Below are 21,658 nucleotides of genomic sequence, written 5' to 3' on the forward strand. Positions count from 1 at the left end.
CTTTAGTCCACTTCCAAAGTGTCTTTCATCTGATAAAGTGCTTTAGAAATGTTAATTAATTCAGCCTCTTTCTGCTTTTGTCACAGATGCTATATGCCAGTTTTACAAATGGGTAGACTGGTGCACAACCACTTGGGCAGGATTAAGTATAGCAAACTCCTGCCAGCTTTGTATTTATTATGCTGCACCCCGTAACTCCTCTCATGTCTTCACTTCTGTAGCCACCTCTTCCTTTCTATCCTTGCTACTGTAATCTTGCCCCCCCTCAGGTCTATTTAGAATGCTTCTACTGCCTTTCTGTCTGTTACTCTGTCACCTTCCGCCCATTCCACTGTCTTCTTTTTGTCCAACAGCTTGTCTACATTTGAGTTCCTTCATGAGGTGGCTGTGCTCCACCTCCTTCCTCTGTTAACTTATTGTGACACCTACCTATGCTCAACTATCATTCCCAGTTTCTTACCACCTATTAATCAGCTTCTCTGAAAAATGTTTACACTTTTTCCCTTGGCAATCTTTTTCAAATGCACCTTTTAATGATAAGTTTCATTCCCTTCCCCTGGTCCCTGATTTAGCCACTTGTAGACTGGATTCCCTGAGTTATAGACCATCTTCCAACAGTGATAAGTTGACAGGCCTGACTGTATTTAGCACCTACAAGAAACTTTCCCTCTGCGACCCTTGACCAGTGGCTGAATAAAGTGACTCAAAACCAATTCGTTTCTTCAAATCAAATGTATTGTTTATTCAACTAAAGTCTAAAATCCATCTGATTTTAAGTAAACATAATTTTTGTTCAAGTTTTAGTAAATTGTATCTAACCTGGTTCTTCACGTGTCCTTTTAACTATATTAAGTCCTTTTCTTCTTTTGGTTCTGGAACCTGCCTGTTGCCTTTCCATAGCTGATAAAATAACTGAGCTGAGTGTTTGTTTTGCTGTTCCTTTATCTAGGTTATTGTTTTGCCTTCCCATTAAACTGCACCAATACAGTAACACAGTCCAATAACTCCACATAGCTATGTATTAACTATCTTAATAGTTTGGTCATATAGTCATAAAAAATTACCACAGACCAACCATGCATTCTGCACACCTTTTCCTACTACTCCATCCTTTTTCAGATTACTTAAGTTTCAAACTGTGACTTTTGTTTTCTGTGCAAAATTTGCATGTATTCTCCCCCATTTCCCCCATGCCAATTTGAGTGAGAACTTTTTGCACTAGGGACTTACTTTATGTCTGTATCATGCTTAGCAGAATGGGGACCTGATCGTGGGAACTCTAGGTATGACTAATAAAGAGCAGGCCACTCCACTAGCTACCAGTCTTGCAAGGATATAAAAAACACTGGACTGGGGAGTCTCAGAGCTATAGTAAACACATAATTTTTTAAAAAGGACAAAGCTTTGTTCCAGCAGCAGCTGCCCAGGGTATTTTACTTAGGGTTTGCAAGTGCCCCTCTGTATTAGCTGCTTCATCTAATTATTGCTAAAATAGGGGGATAAAACTAATTTTAGGGGTAGCCCCTATGTTGTTGTAACTGTCTGTCAGTAAGGTGTGTTAAGCGAGGGAAAATTCTGTATAAAGAGTGGTTACAAGAAGGTAACCAGCATTGGTTAAAGGGGAAGCATAAGCCTAATGGAGTGGTTTATCTAGCCAGCTCTAACAGAGCATGCAGTGGTATAACTACCCAATTTACGGGAGATTCTGAATGCAGGGCCCAGGCCCTAGCTCCATGCTGTAGGATTGGGCAATCAGTTGTACTGTGATACTGAAAAGCCGCACAGACCCATGGACAGTTGCTTTTTGGGCGAAGACCTGGAGTGGTTCACTGAGGGGCTCCTGCCAGATCTCTGTTTGCTTGTTTATTCCTATTGCTGTTCAGGGTCACAGGCCTGCGTGCACGTTTTTTAGACTAAACAGTTCAAGCCTACGGATCAAGGCTGACTCCCTCGCATCAATTTTGGGGAGGTGGGGTGGCGTATTTACCCTTTCCATCCAGTCCAAAAAAAGCGCTCCACATTTTATTCCTGCTACAAACTGCATAAATCCCGCACTAATGTAACTCATGGGAAGGCCTCAGCTGTGCTCTGCACGAGGCAGCACCGGTGTAGCCACCGGCCCTTCGGACGCGGCGTGCTGGGCCGGGCTGTACAGCTGATGCTAGCCCTGGTACCCCGCTGTGCCGCGGAGCTGGCCCCCTCGCTGCACACAGGAGCGCGCAAAAGCCAGGGGCGGGCGGGTGCCCTCGATGCCGGCGAAGACAGTGGGGGCCTCGAGACCAGACCAAGCACCAGGACACCGGGCTGGCGGCTCTGCCCCTCGCTCGCCGCCTGGATTAGAATGGAATCGAATGAATTAGCGCCTGTTCAATCTGCGCGTGCGCAGCACTCTGCCCTGCCCCGGAACTGGGACGCCGGACGGAGCGCGGTGTTCTGGTGTTGCCGGAAGTGCGGGTCAGAGCCGCCCACGGTTCGGTCTGTGTGATGCTGGTGGCCCTGGCCGGCTTCCGTCGGCGCGGCGGCTGGGGGCAGGGTCCCGTCAGTGCCTGCGTGCGGAGCTGGAGCGGGGCCATGCCACGGAGGGTCAGTGACTTGGGCCGGGGCCGCTCGCTCTGCGGAGCACGTTGGGCGGCAGCGGGGAAGGAAGAGAGCGGCTCGCCTCCGCCGGGGTGGCGCTGGGGTGAAGCCCCTGTAAACCGGGTCTGCGGGCCCCGGCCTGGCGCCACTAACCTACCGCAGCGGTCTGGGTTCCTGCGCCGCCGAGGGGCAGCAGAGAAATGGCCTTTCCTGTTCGCCCCGTCTGCTACCCCGGGCGTTTGCCGGGCGGCTTCGTGCTGCTCGTGCCGCGACGCCGGCGCCGTGGGGAGCCCCCCCCCCACACACACACACAACACACACCCGGTGGTTGGGTCGGTCACACAGCACCAGGAGGGGAAAAAACAGTGATTCTACAACCATTCTCGTTGCTTGGGAGCGGAGGGGCGACTCAGAAGCAAGAGTAGAGGCTGGAACTAGTTTTAATCTTTGCATTGGTTGGCTAGATTTCAGATTTGCAATGTCACTTTAACAGCTGCTGGGTTTTTTGTTTTTGTTTGTTTGTTGTTCAGGGAAAAGAAAAGTGTAAAGACCCAGTAAAACCTCCTGTTCCGTCAGGTCCGGTTGTAACTGACAAAAGTGGTTCCGTCACTATTGCTGTTCATGCCAAACCTGGATCCAAACAAAATGCTATAACAGGTATATCCCAATGAAAAGTGTAAGTATGAGGGAAATAGTTCATGTAATTAAACAAACAAAGCTATTTGGGAAGGCAAGGTTTTTTCCCTCCTCTCCCTGCACCCATTTCTTTGCACAAGTTTATGGTCCTGCAGAGGTCCAAGTGATAGTGAAATGTGGCTTCACAAACTTCATTATATCAAAATAACCTGATGTTCCTTGTGCTCCATTTGACTAGGTGTAGTTGATTGCACTGGTAAAACTGGAAAGCTGTGTTAGAGTAAATCCATCTTTTTGCAAGCAGGGGTAGTAATCCTGGGTAATCACTTGATTTTAGCTATATTCCAATATAACTGCTTATGTGAAATATTCCAATGCTGCAGTCTATCTTCAGATGAGTGCAAAGCAAAAAACCTGTTATAGGATCCAGTGTTGGTTTTTTTTTAAAGCTGACCTGTGTAGCAAGTATGTTGATTGAATAGCGAGAAATAATCTATTTTACACATCTGTATATATAATTTGTTCCATCCTCTTATGAACAGTACAGGCATTTATGTAAAGACAAAGGAAAATTTCTTTTCTGTTCAGCAGGGGGAGCCTACTTACCATTTATGACAAAAAGCTCAGTCAAATCTGATCTCTTTGTAGTGAACCATCCTTTGTTATAAAACTACAAGCTTTGTGATCTTTATTATGAATGGTATAAACACACATTCTCTTTCCTTCCACTGTAGATACAGGAAGAATCAGACATAAATAAAGTAGTAAAACTCAGCATGAGAGACTTGTGATACTCTGAATTGGAAGTTCCCCCAAGGTAGTCAAAACTTGAACTTCTATAGTGAAACAAGCAGGGAATTACAAACAAACAAAAACATCCTTCAGGCTTTCTTTAAAATAAACAAAAGACAAACGTTTCCTTTGCAGATCACCTTTGATGCCTTGTTTGTGCTAATTATTATGGTGATAAACACAATTTAAATGCTCATAGACAGAATGTTTTTAAAATCTTCAAATGCTTTAAACCAAGAAGCAACTAATACAAGTCTGGATGGTGCCATCATCTTCATGTTTATATGCAGACAAGAAGCATTCATTATGTAGGTATGCGCACTACACTAATTAGATGGGTCTGTTATCTGTAGGATAGTTCAGCACATATTTCATCTTCAAGGGACATTAGTGGGCATTGTTACAAAAGAGATGATAATCAAAACTACATAAGAACTACTGGGACATTAACCACAATTTCAAAATCGAATTGTAGATTGACCTCATGTCTGGAAGCAGAGACGGTAGTAGACGTGGATGTGAAGGGCCCAGTACCTCACATTGACACTTGGGAGAAAATTATGCAGAGTCTGCAGACTGACAAAGCCTCACTGTATCCACCAAACTCATGGAACAGGATCCAGATAACTACAGAATGAAACTTGTTAATTCTTAAAAGCATCACATTCTAGAATCTAAGGCCCACTCTTCCCTATTTATAAGGACTGTCTATTAATGCGTACATCTGAGGAATTGACTAGCCTTGTTGTAAAGTGGAAAAAACAAGTGGTAGAATTAAGTGGATGTTCTTGATGCAGTAAAAGTCATAAGATCTCTCATCAACTGGACTGTTTCAGGAGTTGTCTACTTGGTTTCAAATAAACCATTCTTTAAAAATATGAAAGTAAAAAACTAGACACCGTTAATGCTTTGAAAATAAAAATCCTAAAATATTTGTTATAGATGTGACAACTGAGGCAGTAGGTGTAGCTATTGCTGCACCTCCATCAGAAGGGGAGGCAAATGCAGAGCTGTGTCGTTACCTTTCTAAGGTTCTAGAAGTGAAGAAGAGCGAAGTTGTTTTAGATAAGGTACAATACTTTTTCATTTTCTGCTCTGCTACAGTTAGATTTCTGAAACTTATATTGTAATAGAGACCACTTTCCACATACAGCAGACCAAGTTTCTATTTTTCAAAATACTAGAATGGAGATATGAGGTTGTGTAACCTCAGTTTATGGAAAAATAACGTATTTTAGTCTTTGAATTACTAACTCAAAATAATCTGTTTCTCAATGGCCCAAATGTGCTGCTACTTTTTCTTGGTATTTTCTAAGTCAGTGTTTGGTTCGTGTCCTCTGTGACCTTTAAAGTATTCTTCATACTGAGTCTCATTTTCTAAGAAGTTAGAATATCTTGCACAAAACACCTTGCAAGTGACTTTCTTTAGAAATTTTTATATTTGACTAAAAGATCTCTGTTGGGTCACTCGAATACACAGTGATGAACATATGAATTCCTAGATAGCTTTGCTTCTGTTGCGAAAACAGTAGTAACATCAGAACTCCTACAGTGACTACTCTGCATGATTAAACAGGTGGAAATTGCATTTATTTCTTCTAGTGTTGTTTTTGTTTAAAGGCAGTTTTCTCCAATATCTCTTTTACAGTTAAGATCAGATTTGGACAATGACAACTTCTATGAATTACATGTTTATGCAGATGTTTGTGATTGAAAAGATTAAATTCATTATCCTTTTAAAAAACAAGTATTAAATCTTAACCCATTGAAGCCAATAGAACTTCAGTATACAAACAAATTAAGAGAACAGCAAGTAGCAGAAGTGGGGTTAACTTCTGTCAGTCACACTGGAAAGTCAGCATTCTACTACCCAACAGTGAACTGTTCATTTAGGGTGGCAGCAACAGCAGAAGGGACATTGAGAGGAAATAGAACAGGCTGTGTTCTGTTTTGGGAAGGCTACCAGTTAGTCTTTGGTTTATGTTACTATCATGTTTGTATGACATATATGAAAAGTGGATGAAGTCTGAGCCATCTACTAAATGTATTCGTTTATAGGGCCAGGAAGATAAGAAGAGTGCCTGGGATGGATGCTTTTTTATGTTGTACGTAAATCTAAATACATACATGTTAAAAAACAGCTGTTAGAGGCTACATTGTATAATGGACTGAGCACTACTTGGCTGGTAGACAGGAACTCAAAGATTTATATCTTGGCTTTGCTGCAGACTGAACAATGTACTTAACCTTTATTTCAGTTTATCCCATCTATAAAACAAGGGTAACACTTGCTTACTTACCTCACAGTCATGTTGAGAATTAATTAGATTGCTCTTGAAAAGCACTATATAACTGCTAAGCAGCGTCAGGCATAATGAGGAGCAGCACTGTTCAACCTTTTCTAGTCAGCTCTGGTAATTCTAGTCTGACTTGCAGCACCCAGGCTATTTTATATTAGGACTTGTCAACCACAGACCTTCAATCATTCTGAACTGTGCCTCAATTGTGAAGTGGGTCTGTTTTGTGACTCCAGCCAGATTTTCAACCTAGGTGTACAAGGCTAATACCATATGATAACTGCTCCTAGCATTCTGCCTTGCCTCCCAGCTGCTATATAATCAATTCTCAGCTGGGAAAGGAGATCCAAGCTAAAATTGAAAATGCAGAACTACATTTGTTGGTCTTATTTATCTTGCCTTACAGAATTTTAATCCTGTAATACAGTGCAACGTGACTAAGCCACAACTTGAGAAACCAAAAGCAGTTTCTTAACAGTGATTATCTTCTAATAAAGGTGGAGAAATTGTACTCAGTAGATTTTGGGATACTGTGGGGCAGGCTCTTAAGATGGAAAGCTGCTAATTTGTGCTTTCAATGGAACTTTTATATATGTACTGTAAATGTAATTCTAGATTTGGGATCTTAATTCAATCTAGAAATGTAGCTACTGGACTCTTACATGAGAGGAAACATTTTGTTAGCTCATCCTTATAAGAAGTAAACACCAGTTGGCCAAACTATTGTTTAAAGAATGCCTTGATTTCAATAAAGTATAGATAGTAACATCTGTACGTGACATCTGCATAGTCCCATGTGCAGGATGCATTGCTGAGTTTGGAGAGCATCCTGCTGCTCACTCCCCCTCCCAACTGATGGAAAGAGCAGCAGCTCAGGGCATGCTCTAAAACCTGCCTGCCTACTTTGAAATATGTAGCAGATCCAGTGACTCTGCTCCCTCCCACCCCAGGAATAACTAGTGATGATATTGGGTCCCTGGCCCCACTCAGCCCACTTATCCAGGGAGAGATTATTTTCTTCCTGGGTAAGTGGGTTTTTAAGGCCTGTCTTAAGGCTCACTCTGCTATGGCCAAGCTGGAATCCATGGCCTGCTTCTGGAACATTAGAGAAATCTTAGACATTGCAGGGCTGCTATCTGCAGCTCATTCACACGTTTACTCAGTCCTCTTCTCATCTAGATTCAATGTTTGTTTCAGAAGAGAAGAGTAATTCTGCAATTCTTGCTTAATTGCACACCCCAGTCTGCCTTCGCAGGAGCTCTACCTCTTGTTAGACTTGCACAAGTCAGACAAAAGCATCTCGAAGAAGAAAAATGTTACTTAGCAGTAAACCTAGATCTTTGAGGGTGGTGTCTATGTTTTTATACTAGCTGCCCATCGTCCTCTGTGGTATGGTGGAAGCAATTGTGACTGCTTCAGCTCCATGGCTGTCTTATAACTTCAACTTAGAATGTGTAAAAAGAACAGGAGTACTTGTGGCACCTTAGAGACTAACAAATTTATTAGAGCATAAGCTTTTGTGGGCTACAGCCCACTTCTTCGGATGCATATAGAGTGGAACATATATTGAGGAGATATATATATACACACATACAGAGAGCACGAACAGGTGGGAGTTGTCTTACCAACTCTGAGAGGCCAATTAAGTAAGAGAAAAAAAACTTTGGAAGTGATAATCAAGATAGCCCAGTACAGACAGTTTGATAAGAAGTGTGAGAATACTTACAAGGGGAGATAGATTCAATGTTTGTAATGGCTCAGCCATTCCCAGTCCTTATTCAATCCTGAGTTGATTGTATCTAGTTTGCATATCAATTCCAGCTCAGCAGTCTCTCCTTGGAGTCTGTTTTTGAAGTTTTTCTGTTGTAAGATAGCCACCCGCAGGTCTGTCATTGAATGGCCAGACAGGTTAAAGTGTTCTCCCACTGGTTTTTGAGTATTATGATGTCAGATTTGTGTCCATTAATTCTTTTGTGTAGAGACTGTCCGGTTTACACGAGGGTGCTCACAGAATCCCTATGCACAGTACTTTCCATGCGGTTTCTGAAGCACCATGGCACTAGAGGATGTTTTCTCCCAAGTTTAACTATGCAGAGGAAATAACTCTGGTTAGAGTTACTGGTGACTAACCTTTTTTCACTACTGTTGGTTGTATGTAACCTTAGTACTATTTACAAAGTACCCTCTCTATTGGCACCATGATTAGTTTTTAAAATGTGTACTTAGAAGTAAAGAAATAATTCTCTGAATTCTTTTTTGTGTTGAAACAGGGTGGTAAATCTCGTGAAAAAGTGGTGAAGATTTTGGTGTCGATGACTCCAGATGAGGTTTTAGAGAAACTGAAAAAAGAAGCTACCAGTTGAGACCAAACAAAAGCAGGAAATGGAACAATGTGTTTTGAAAATCTTTCATTGGATGTAAAGAGGAGGAGGGACATTCGTCAATGAGAGCACACAAATGCAGGCTGTGGGTCACTTACGAGAAACAAAGATTCTTTTGTGTAAATGTGTAGATAAATTTCAGTACATTGTAAATTACAAATCTCTTCCCTATTCTTCCATACTCTAAACATTGGTTTAAATAATCCCAGAGAACTAAGGCCCAAGCTAGAAGTGGAAGCAGGATTTATCGCTGGATAGGAAAGCTAAAACCCTGAATCTACGTCATGAATTCAACATGACAGGGCTCCTTTTCTATAGTTATCTTCAAAATAGTCTCCTAAGCGTAAACCCAGTCCTGATGAGTATTTGGGCAATGTTTTTGAATGCAGGCATAATTATTTTTGGTTCACAAAGTAAAAGGCTTGGAGTGACAGGCTTCTGATAAAGCACTGGAACAATGTCAAGAGAAATATGATACAGAAGGAAAAATCAATTTAGAAGTGAGAGCCTAAAAGAGCAATCAGTGTAATATATAGTGGCATGCGCAGGGTCCAATTCTACTCTTGTCTACACCACTGTAAATCCAGAGTAATGCCAGTGGCTTTTGAAGCCAGTAGCATTGCCCTGGATTTACATAGGAGCAGAACTTTTCCCTTAAGCAGTCAAAAGAATTGAGTCTGCAATATGAGAAATTGATACAGTACTTAAGCAGCAAGTACACAAAAGCTTGCTTTGATTCACTAGGAAGCCTATAATCAGAGTTGCCTAATAAAGGTAGAGTTTCTTAGAGTGGTCAAAAGTATCTTCACCTTACATGCCAAATGTAGCAATTTGTTTTGTTTAATAAAAACACAGCACTAAGTTTCATCAACAGTTCTTGTATTTTCAATGAGAACGGATTATTTCTAGCTGTGACTTGACTAGTAAAACAAAATTAATTTGTTTTTAGACAGTCTTAGCAGCAATTTTGTTTGCTCTTGGTGACATTGTTGATCTAAATAAATGAGTTGTGTTCAAGAATCAGTTTCCAGCCCCTAGAAAAGTGAGCAAAGTGAAGTAATACATGGAGTGGTGTTAAAAAGAGTGCAAAGATTGTACATGAGATGAAATGGGAGAAGTAGATGTATTTGTCTTAATCGCTCTTGACAAAGTACTGGAATGCACACTTGTGTTCCCCACTAATATATGTGATGTCACTATCTTCGGCTGTTTCAGCTATCCTCTTAGGTTACAGCTGTTATGGGTTAGATTGTGTTACTTTCTACATTGTTTCTATCCAACAGCTGTAATGTGTAAATGTGATTTTATAATTTTAATGCCAAAAGTCAATAAACAGGTCTAAAACCCCACTAAGCTTCTGCATCTTCCACTGGGAAAAAATCCATATATTAAAATAAGTAGCAGAAATGTATCAAAAAAGGTTTTCACCAGCTGTGCATAATGCAACAAGCTGCATATCTCAAGTTTCACTTTTCCATGATCAAAAACTACTTTTCACCTTAAGTCTCTCCCATCCCTTCTATTTTCAGCAATGCAAAAAGATGTTGCTAATGGTTCTATCAGGATGTTTCTCTCTACTATCTATGTGCTAATAAGGTTAATTCCTAGAGGAATAAAGGCTGTAAATATTTGCTGTTTAAGTCATGTTTTGCTTCCTCAGGCTGATGCCCATACACTGCTTTATGTGTATATCCTCATTTCCCACTTCACAGTCCTGACACGCTGACATTTTGGCTATCAATTGCTTTTCTCCTAGCCCAGTTGGCATTCTACACCCTAGCTTTACGTTGATACTTCTCCCTGTTCCAACTGGTTTGCCCAGCAGAGGGCTTCACTCTCTTGATCAAGGGGAAACTAAAAACATGGATGTTTGCTTTCATTTGTAGTCCTTAGTGCTACATACTCGTGTTCTGGGTGGAGTGTTCATTCAGCTGCTCAGCATTTGCTGAGGGTGAAGTGGAAATGCCCTAGCCAGAAAAAAATTAGGAGGTTCCCTCTGCGTAACTCTCAGCTACTTATCTTGCTAAATATATTATGTCTGAGTTTCCCACAAGAGGAAGAAACACAAGGAATGCTACAGTAGTGACTTACAGCTTGAATGTATGAATTTCTCCAGTATGGAGAACTGTTTTATAAAGAGTGACCAAAATCTCCCAGGCAGCAGCTATACACCATTATTTCAAACTCCTCATTTAACATGTTACATTTTTCCACCACTTTTATGACCCCAAAGCTGTATCTAGTCTTGGAAGGTGACCAAATCAAGTAATGTATAATGAGATCAATCTTTTAACAGTTATCCCACTGCAGCGTTAACCAACACGAGCCTCCACCCCTCTTTTTTCTGAAAGTGATCTATTCTGTCCAAGAGCTTCAGCAGCTTCTGCTGGGGAGAATTAATGTTTCCTGAACTCAAGCAGTCAGGCTCTGTCTTCTGTGACTTGAATACAGCAAAGGTGCCTTAGGTATCACACTCTCCAGTTTAGGTAACGTGGGCCTGACACATGCTATCATGTTGATCACTGATGTCAGTCAGACATGCACTATCCAGCAGGGAAGATTATTAGTCCTTGGGAAATGAGCATTCTGCCCTGCTTTCTGTTCCAATTTTCCCTTTCCTTATGCATCTCCTTGTTCTCACCCACCAAGCTCTCAGCCCCACACACTGTCCCTTTTAAGTCAGTGGTAGCGCTCCTGCTGAGGACATGCACCACAGACAAGAGGGTAGCATGGACATGAACCACTGCGGTGATCGTAAGTTGACCTAACATATGTCGACTTATGTTCCTAGTGTAGACATGCCTGGTGTGACATACTGTTTGTTCTCCAAGCTCTAATTAGTGTGTATTTGTACCACTGTATGAGAATCAGTTTAATTAGTTCAGTCAGATCACTATGATACCTATAGTGCAGTGGTTCCCAAACTGGGGTTCGTGAACCCCTGGGGGGGTTGCAAAATGTTACGCGGGGTTCTCGGGGAAAAATTCCATAATGGCGGACAGAGCTGTCCCTAGGGACCCTGGGCAGCCCAGGGACAGCAACCCAGAGCCCCTGGATTTCCAAGAGCTAAGCAGACCAAAGCAAGCATCTCTATCACACTGAGGAGATTTAAACTTCAAGACTCATAAGAAATAGAAAGGGAGGTGGACATTTTTTGCTGTTTTTAAATTAAATAGGCAGCTAGGATTGTTTTTAAAATTATTATGAAGAACAAGTTTAAGCTTTGTTGTAACATGCACTGTTTGCCTGGACTGCTCAAGACCTGAATGCTTGTGTAGGAGGAACTCTTTGAGTTGGCTTCTTAAATACCTTCATGCTGTTTCACATCTGATGCTCTTTGATGAAACCTAGGAGCCTTGTCTTATAACAGGCTTATTCAACGTGATACAAGCTACGAAAGTGAGATCTCGGAAGAGAGTGTTGCCATTTTCATAATGTAATAAAAATACTGTAATGATAATTAATAATAGTGTGTAATAAGCATATAATAAAAACATTTTATATTTCCAAGATCACTGCTTTTATAATTTATACTCCGGTAAAGGAGAAAATCCCTGGAAATATTCATTTTTAGGAGGGGGTTCACAAGACTTGACATTTTATTGAAAGGGGGTCACAGGTTGTTAAAGTTTGGGAATCATTGCTATAGTGACACAGCATCAGAGACAAGGTTTCACCCCACAATTCACACCACACTTAGCAAGAAGAAAAGATCAGGCTGTATGCTAGGCCCAAGCTCCTACTGCTCAAATCTAGGCTGTTTGATGGCCTCAGGGCAGGTCCTGGTGTCTCAGAGCCATGACAAATGGCACCGTCTCAGCAGAGGCATGAAACTAAATTCTCGTCTTGTCCTTAAGACTGCTTTCTCCTGCCCGAGATTGAGATGCCCATGATGAGAGTGTGGGAGAGCTTGTAATGTGGCTACCCACCCTGTACTTGTTCTGTAAATAGAAGATTTATTTGGCACCAGTAAATGAAATTACATGTTTTTAGAAATCAATAGAATACATAACATTGAGACTGTGTGTCATCTTGTCTAATATAGGAAAGCCTCTTGCAGTATCAAACTTTTTGCATGAAATAGAAGAACATGCTCACTTTACCAGAATTAAACATCTTCCATCATATGGGGAGGGGAGAAACCAGCAGCAAACATTCCCTAAGCTTCCACCAGGGTAAATTTTTCAGTAGGGTAACACTTGAACAATTGTTCATCCAGGGACTTCAAAGCACCTTATAAATATTGTGTCTCAACCTGTCTTTGAAGCAACTTGTAAAATTTACATAGCAGCTACTATTCAGGGTTAACAATGCCTGGATGCCATTCAGTTGATGGTTTAAGCAGTAGGACTGAATACCTGCTTAAAGTTAGGCATGCACTTAAGTAAATAGTCATTTTTTTCCTAACATTGTTTGACAAATATCTGATATTTGTCACACAATCATGAGCCAAATAGTATTTTAGCAGTTATAGAGCTGACTAGCTACTGCAGAATGGCATTTTCAAAGTTATTTAAACATGGATGTAATGTAAGGACTATATTCCCTGAGTGAGTACCATGCCAGCAGCCCTACTGCATACAATTGTCTTGCTTTTTCTAGAACTCGGTCTTCCATGCCATATGCTCTCAGTTTTCTGAGTCTATAAGATTTACTTTCTGGAATCTGACTTTGAAGGGGTGTGTGTAATTATATTATCCTGCTCTAACCTGCTAATTAAGGATATTTAATTATACGTTCTCTAGCTAGCCTGTTTGCTCTTTTCCTTTCAAGTCCAGTCCATTTATCATCTGCAACTCATTTCTACTCTTCCCATAGTCCCATGTGTCTCTACATCCACATTCCCTCTGCCTTCATCAATCTAAATAGTCTTGTATAATTGACAGCTTTGTCAATAACTGGCAGTGGCAATTTACCAGAAAGTGCAGTTTAATATCTTCCTTCTTCTAGCCTCCAGGAAGATAGATACACCTGATCATTCTCATTACTTCACACTCCTCTTGCCCTCATTATTTCCCCTCTCATGCTGCTTTGGTGTGTATGTAAAACCTGAACCAGCTGAGACCCAGTTGTTTATCCCTACCTACTGTATCTCCCCTCTTACTGTTTTTAACCTTTATCTCAGTAGGATGATCCATTGCCATATTAGTCAGTATGGAAATGCACCACTCAGTCTCCCTCTGGGAGCATTGTGCCTTACTTGCTTGTAAAGCATGTGCTGCTCATTACTCTCTGCTAGAAAGTGCAGCAGCCTTTCAGAAAGTGCTGCTAATATCAGAGTCCTTCACCCCAGCATTGTAAGCACTAACAGCAACATTTAAGAAAAAAAACACTTGCTGTACGTGGGAGTCTGAGACTGCTGTTGTGAAGTCCTTTCCTCTCCCGCCTTTGGTTTTCAGTTGTTCAGGGAGTCTTTAAAAAGTCATCGCAAGGTTTCCCTTTAATCAGTATGTCTGTGTAAAAGCTGGGAGACCTTGAGTGAAGTGGTTTGAGAGGGAGATTTTTAAAGGAGCCCACCATGGGCTACTTCTAAAACTACCAGGCAGCTGTAATTTGGGGCTTGCTTTCTGGAACATTGTTTAAATGATATATTGGCTTTTCACTGCTATCCTAGACCCAAATAAAACAGCCAGAAAGTGTAATGCAAATGTGGTGATTTTCCTCTCAGCATTCAGTCTCTATAGATGCACTGTGACAATTGATAACGCTTTGTGGGGTGAGAGGGAAGTTAAAAAGAAAGGGCAAGAACCTTGTTTTGTGCTGCTCAGGGAAGACAGCAGGAAAGTTACCCTAAAGGAACAGCAAGGGTCTCCTGGTATAAATCTGGCACAGTTGGTTCTACGCCTCCCACTCCCCATTACTTACCATAGAGGAGGGAGGGGTAAGTCAGCAGGAGTCAAGGCACCAGAAGAGGGACTTAATTCACTGACACTGTTCACTTCCTAGAGAAACATCCGAAGAAGCGGGCTGTAGTCCACGAAAGCTTATGCTCTAATAAATTTGTTAGTCTCTAAGGTGCCACAAGTACTCCTGTTCTTCTTTTTCCTAGAGAAACAGTGTCAGTGAATTAGGTCCCAAATGTGGCCTACTTTAAAGAAGCACCATCAGCCTGAATTTTTAAAAAGCAATGAATTTGAAAAAGCTCCATTTTCTAATTGGGCCCCCTTATAAATGGCAGGACTTAAAATCTCTGAGGGTTGGCTGGTCAGCTGCTGAGCTCGGAAGTATAAACTTGATAGCAACAACGCCAGACATGGCCAGCTAACCCTCCCTCTTCCTGTCATCTCCGCTTCCTCTGTGCACATACCTACCTGCCTGCTGCCTCTCCTGCTGCTACAGGTAAAGACACCCTCTGGCAGGGCCTGCCTGATTACTGCATTGTCAGCTGCTATAGCCCTTCCCATCCTTTGCTATCTTTTCAGTGTTACAGGTGGTGCTCGTGCCCTCTAAATGTTTACATATTTGTAAAGCCTATTTTTGCTATCCAGTTTTCTAGGCCCAACAGCATCTTGAAATGCTTTGCCTGTGGAAGGAAGACATCGCCATACAATGTATTCCTTGCAAACGCAGGGCAGCCTCATTCCTTCTGGCAGGGTTTCATGTAGAGGATCTGCAGCCCCTTAGCATCTGCCCTTTTAATAAAATGCCTCCTTCAGCAATTCTCACAGCCATAATCCTGAGTGCATGTGAGGTCAGTTTCCTGCTGTGAGAAAAATTGCTATTAGCTACTATGATTCACTTACTTCTTAGCAGAGAATTTTCTTCAGTATCTTAGCTGGTTCATGGTTGCCTTTTTATAGTGAAAATGCAAGTCTGTTCTTAATAAATTTGATGGATTTTCATTTAGCTTGAAGACCATAAGTGAGCACATCACTGATTGAAAAAGCATCAGCACTAATATTCATATGGGACCAGTTAGGCAAATTTTACTTAGGTAATTTCTGTTTAATAAGGATGTCTCATTCTGCTCAGTCCCCTCATCACCAAGTTCAGTTTAAGCTACTGAAGCTAAAGCAGACCCAAGGAACCCAAGAGTTTTGAGTAGAACATTTTAAAAAGATAATTAGCAAATTATAATGATGTCTTCAGCCTGCCTGATTCTGTAATGTCTTGTGATTGTTACTCTCGTATCAGTTGAAATCTGACTCACTTTCCATACATGGTAATGACATGCAACGTTATTGACAACCGGAGTTAAAGGGTCTCCAGTGTGAAATTAGAGCATTTGAAAACATTAATTTGATTATAGCTGTCAATTTAATAAGCTGTGTACAGTTAAGGCCAGTCATTCAGTATCCAAATATCTGTGCGTGCAATAAGCAGGGAAGGGCTCTAATATCTAATTTACATGCAGCTCAGTAGTGGTTTGAATATATTTCTAAGATTTCCGTGAAAGCACTTGCTCGGTGTGTGTGGGTGTATGCTGCTAAAGAGACATGGAACTCTTTTTAAACTCTTTATTTTATTGCATTGTATTTTATTGTCCAAGTACCAGACCTCCCTGCAAGCCTTTCTGCCAATTCTTGTGGATTTGCTATCACGTTTTCTTATTTTTTATTGGTTTTTCTCTCCGTTACTATCAGAGAGATGCACTCAGACAACACGGGAAACTGACTAACTCACTGGCTTTACAGCCAGACTGGCTGAAATATCACCATTGAAACCATTTTGGATGGAAAATTTTTGTTTTTCCTACACAATAATTTTTCCCCCCAAAAGTATCTCCTGTCCATGGGAAAATTTGCCTTTTAGTCAAAAGGTCAAACAACTGAAAACAAAAACATTTTTTGTTTTTCAGTGTAAAGCAGACATTTTCTGCAGGGAGAAACAATTTTCTGACCATCTCTATTATACATCAAGAAGAGTGAGACAGCCTACAAAGTGTCTGCAAAGGAACAAAGTGAAAGACAGACATATTTTTTTCTACTGTCTTTCACTTGTAGTTTCTTTAAACATTATGTGTAACAATAGCAGGTAAAAAAGTCTTCAGGCCAATGTGGTTTTGAGGTTAGAAGGTGTCCTTTGAATTATTTAAAATAAAAGCCAGGAACCTTGGCTTTCAAGCAGATGTTCATTGGGTGGTGCCACGCTGAGATGTCATCAGATCATAACATTCTATTCCTCAGGGAGTTTTAATCTTATGTTTATTACAGTCTTTTTAAAGCAGTTAGTGCAAAGGGAGGAAACCTGTGAAATGAACTAGTTACTAATACTTACCTTTACGGCTGTGAAACTACTCCCTTTGTGTCTGGGAGAGCTTCGTTTCTGTCTCTAGCTTTCAACAAAGCAATGTTGTTATGTATTTTCTTTAGGAAACCAAACTGGGAATGGGGAAAAATACCATAACTACCTCTACTTTAAAGAGCAAATGTCAGTTAGCAAAAAGTTACACTTGTGATAAAGACAATCTATGCGAATGCTACTATGGTTGGGCAAAAGATTAGGCCCCTTTTTAAATTGGCCTGTTCTCAAATCTTCCTGGAAATTGGAGCAAATTTTTAAAAAATGGTGATTAAATTTCATGTGAAATATTTTCTGCTCTCTTGCCGGAAGAACTGAAAGGCCACCGTTGCTAAGAAACCACACCCTTGAGGCTTGAGAAGGTGGTAGGAGCTCCCTAGCGCCCACGTGGTCTAGCAGAAAAGCATAGGGCTGGGAGCTCTTCTCTGCCATTCATTGGCCTTTGGAATGATTTACACTTAGCCCCTACAAATGTTAGGTATCGTGACACCCATGCAAGGTAGGTAAATATCACTATCCCCATTTTAAAGATGGGGAAACAAGGTCAGAGCATTTGTGTGTGTCCAAGGTTCTTGTCAGAACAAGGGTTAATTCTGGTTTCCATCCCTATGTATAATCCATTAGCGCTCCCTAGCCAAGGCAATTAACCTCCTTGAGCCTCTGTCTTTCCATCTGGAAAATGGGGATGATGAGATTTACCAGAGGGGAAATCTGAAAAAACAAAAAAACAAAACCACTGGATTTTAGATGTCAGAAGCCTCACTTAGAAGGTAACTATTATTCCCATTTTACAGCTCCAGACTGTCAAATCCCTTTCACAAGAGCTAAAATCCACTTTAAAACAATCGGGTATCATCAAAACTCTATACAGCCTTGAAATGTGGTTTTTGGAAACACTGTTCTGGAGAATTTCCAGATTTCAGGCTAAGAATCATAGCTCCAGTCTAAAAGTTCTCAGGTGGTTTGATTTGCTCTTATAGTTAGTGTTTAACTAACTCTCACAAACTGGCAGCCTAAAGGTTTTAAAAGTAAATGGTTCAAATTATATCCTACCAAAGCCATCTAAGAAGTGCTTATATATACACAATCACAAATTTTCCATATTTAGTTGGATGTTCCACTTTATCAATAACTAATACAGAAAAATATTCATCTGAACATGGAGACGCTTGCTCTGTCCACTGCATATGTTCGTGTTGCTAACACTGATCATTTAGGTCAAGAGCTGCAAACCGTTACTCACTGGGCTCATTTAAGTAGTCCCCAGGCATTAAGCAGGCCAACTGATGTCACCTTTTTTGAGTAATAACTGCTCACAGGGATAAGAACTTGCAGCTCCAAGCTAAATTAAAGATGCTCATCTTTCTTCATTCTTTAGATGAAATCTTAGTGATTTCCAGGCTCCTGCTGCAATACATCGTACCCAGCAAGGGTTAACTTCATCGGGCTTTATAGCAAGCCACGAGAATCTGATTTTGGATATCTACTTGTGCTAGCCTAGTGTAGGAGTGTGTGGTTTAAACTTTAAAGAAACGTAACACCTTACTAGGGTGGCTAGAATTTTTCCTAGCTCCCAGCTGATTGGGCTACTAGCAATTCTGGTTGGCTTGTTGGAGGTCATTTTACTGCATTGGCTGCATGTTGCTCTGTCTGCACTGTGCCACAGGGAAATCTGCCCAGTACAGGTGACAGGATAGAATGTAAATAAATGTTTTATAGTATCCGAGTTACTGTTTGACAGTAAAGTCAGAGTGGGAGAAAGAGAACATGTCACGGGAATAACATGTTTCTAGTCATGTTTTCAGTGGCCTTGTAAATCTAGTAACTCACTTCAGCATCAAGTAGGTTGCTTTTATACATATTCTCCATTTAAAAAGGATAATGACCATTTGTGTCAGTCAACTCTGTGCTGATTATAGTGTTTGATCAACTGGCTTTATGGATATGTGATTAGAATGCTAATATCCCATTTATATAACCAAATGGACAGAACACTCTGCTCACACAATGTCATATCTAAATACCTTTGACTTTCAAACAGTGGTTGACATTGAACTCATAAATATGGAAAAACACTAGATTAACTTTTTGATTGACAGATATATGGGCAGGCATCTTCTGGGGTATAAGATCTTATTAGGAAATATTTTCTGTCAGACTTACAGTGCAAATGTTTATTGCATATACAAAAGAACATGATTAGGGTTGCAAAGTCAAGCCCTCAAAAGGTAGGAAAAACAGAAGTAAGGTTGCCAGAAGTAAGGTTGCCTCTGCAACCTTGATTTGGCCCCCTTTAGGCAACATAGGCATTCTGATACAGTCATTTGTTTCATGAGCAGGACAGACCGGCTCCATCCTCTCAGTTCTGTTGTGTGGCCTGCAGCAGCCCAGACCTGCAATTGCAGAGAAAATCCTGCTCAGCCCCTGGCTGGAGCATCCCCAGTGTGGACATAAATTTTGGAGAATTTAGCTGTGAAGGTGTATCCGGTCTCTATGGAGTATGTGGAAACTCTGATTTTTTTTTTCAAAGGCTGATAAATTGGCTGGATTTGGACGGATTTTCACAGGGACAGCAAAAGGCACATCCCTGAAACAAAGCCCATGTCCTGCCAAATCTCAAGTCCCTGCTCCAAAGAATGGAGGCACTAGAGCGTCTCATAATTGTTCGACCTGGACAAAACAATGTATTTTAGCCTAGCCTCGTTCTCAGAAATGGTTGAACCATTTGTTCTGAAATGTTCCAAAAGAATTCAGGCTGAGGCGGAAAACCCGGCTTGGGAAATTTCAATGCAAACATTTAAAATTTGGCCAAGTTATAAGCAACTGAAAACAGGGTATTATAATGGGACGTGTTGGCCACCTTCATGAGAGGCAGTGCTATCAGCCTTGCCCCATATTGGGTGACCAGATGTCCCGATTTTATAGGGACAGTCCCAATATTTGGGCCTTTGTCTTATATAGGTGCCTATTACCCTATGCCCATAGTATAGGCATCTGTGGAAAGAAAGTGAGAGAACCATACAAGCGCAATTTGAAAAAATCTTTCCAATTTGAACAGCTGTTATTAATGTCCAGTCTAAGGGCTGAATTCTCTGCAGGAGTAAGTGGGCACAATGCAAGGACATCAATGGAGGTGTTTTGTATGACATTTTATGTTCTGTTTCCATGTGGTCTGTTACAGCACCTGTGATCCTCCAGAAATCTAAGCTGTGTCTTTGCAGACCCAGTAGCTCCCCAAGGCTGTCAGCACTGGCTGTATGCCTCTGCACTCTCCCTGGCAGTGCAGTTCTACTGGGGTCCCCATAACTGTGGCAGCCCTTGAGATCTTGCAAGGGGTGTTCTGTGGAAAACGTAATATAGCCCAAAGGTGTGTTGCCACTTTTCTGTCTAAACTCCACAGGGTTGGAGGGGAGAAGGATGGGAGTCCCCTCTGGCCCTTCCACTGCCTATGGCCCAGCCTTTCGCAGGGGGAAATCTGGGTGCAGCTCCTGGGCAGGGGAGAGGAGGACAATCTGGGGCAATGTACATTGTGACAGATCCAGACCAGTGGGGTACAGGAATCTGGTAGAGGGCAAATATACTGGTCACTGGATGAGTAGTTTTCTGTTCCCTGAGTGACCAGAGCAGGGGCTGCACTAGAGTAATCAGGAACCTGCTAGAACCAGTTAAGACAGGCAGGCTAATTAGGACACCTGGAGCCAATTAAGAAGAAGCTTCTAGAATCAATTAAGGCAGGCTAATCAGGGCACCTGGGTTTTAAAAAGGAGCTCACTTCAGTTTGTGGTGTGAATGTGAGGAGCTGGGAGCAAGAGGTGCAAGGAGCTGAGAGGGTGTGCTGCTGGAGGACTGAGGAGCACAAGTGTTATCAGACACCAGGAGGAAGGTCCTGCGGTGAGAATAAGGAAGGTGGTTGGAGGAGGCCATGGGGAAGTAGCCCAGGGAGTTGTAGCTGTCAGGCAGCTGTTACGGGAGGCACTATAGACAGCTGCAGTCCACAGGGCCCTGGGATGGAACCTGAAGTAGAGGGTGGGCCTGGGTTCCCCCCAAACCTCCCAGTTGACCTGGACTGTGGGTTCTCCCAGAGGGGAAGGTCTCTGGGCTGTTCCCCAACCCACATGGTGAATCTCTGAGGCAAGAAAATCTGCCAATAAGCACAGGACCCACCAAGATAGGGGAGGAACTTTGTCACAACATATACCAATAAAAGGCCATCTCCTTGTGCTGGCCTACTATAGGAGTATATGGTTTAAACTACAAGGGTGGGGGGGAAAGGTTTGTGACCCCTCAGATATAGTTTCTCCCTTCTCCCCCCCCCACCCCTGCAATCTAAATTTCTTGATTCGTGCAAGGTGGCTGCTGTTTGCTACGGCTTAATGTTTTTCCCATTTTTTTTTCCTGGCTCAACTATTATCTTGCACAGCGAGGCAAGTCTAACACCCTGTAATTGCTGTGAGAGGCTGGCGCATCCCACTGCCGCACAAGCCAGCCCACTGCATCTCTAGGGTCTCGTCTCGCTGCCCAAAAAGTGTTGCGAAAGCTTCTGCAGAGTCCCATTGTGCTAAATTGGCAGCTCTGGCAGAAGTGCCTCCAGCCATTAGCAGAGGGAAGAGCTGCCTCCCAAAGTGCTGATTCAGTTCAGTGGGCGCAGTGAGAGCCCTTTCGGCAGGGGGCACGTAGCCTTGGACTACGTTCCAAAAAAATTGCTATAGAACGGGAGCATCCCTCAGTTCAGAG

At 41.9% G+C, this 21,658-nt stretch overlaps 1 protein-coding gene across 2 annotated transcripts; it reads left to right on the forward strand.

Moving 5' to 3' along the window:
* The first annotated feature begins 2,388 nt into the window (after nt 1-2,388).
* C10H15orf40 (chromosome 10 C15orf40 homolog) lies at nt 2,389-10,032 on the forward strand. 2 transcript variants are annotated; one of them, XM_065559358.1, is made up of 5 exons: nt 2,389-2,583; nt 3,108-3,234; nt 4,948-5,075; nt 6,064-6,110; nt 8,573-10,032. In XM_065559358.1, the coding sequence occupies exons 1-5, from the start codon at nt 2,485-2,487 to the stop codon at nt 8,598-8,600; spliced, it is 429 nt and encodes a 142-aa protein (XP_065415430.1). In that variant the 5' UTR covers nt 2,389-2,484; the 3' UTR covers nt 8,601-10,032. The 2 variants fall into 2 exon arrangements, with proteins under 2 accessions (XP_065415430.1, XP_005307298.1); XM_005307241.5 differs by lacking the exon at nt 6,064-6,110 and having other exon boundaries at nt 2,399-2,583.
* The last annotated feature ends 11,626 nt before the right edge of the window (nt 10,033-21,658 follow it).

Source organism: Chrysemys picta, chromosome 10 (genome assembly GCF_011386835.1).
Source record: "Chrysemys picta bellii isolate R12L10 chromosome 10, ASM1138683v2, whole genome shotgun sequence".
Taxonomy (NCBI): Eukaryota; Metazoa; Chordata; order Testudines; family Emydidae; genus Chrysemys; species Chrysemys picta.

What these genes read in the sequence shown, in the direction of transcription:
- C10H15orf40 (XM_005307241.5), top strand. Translation starts at nt 2,485, where the DNA reads ATGCTGGTGGCCCTGGCCGGCTTCCGTCGGCGCGGCGGCTGGGGGCAG. An exon ending in GCGGGGCCATGCCACGGAGG is followed by an intron (nt 2,584 to 3,107) that starts GTCAGTGACTTG and finishes TTTGTTGTTCAG; the next exon opens with GGAAAAGAAAAGTGTAAAGA. An exon ending in GCGAAGTTGTTTTAGATAAG is followed by an intron (nt 5,076 to 8,572) that starts GTACAATACTTT and finishes GTGTTGAAACAG; the next exon opens with GGTGGTAAATCTCGTGAAAA.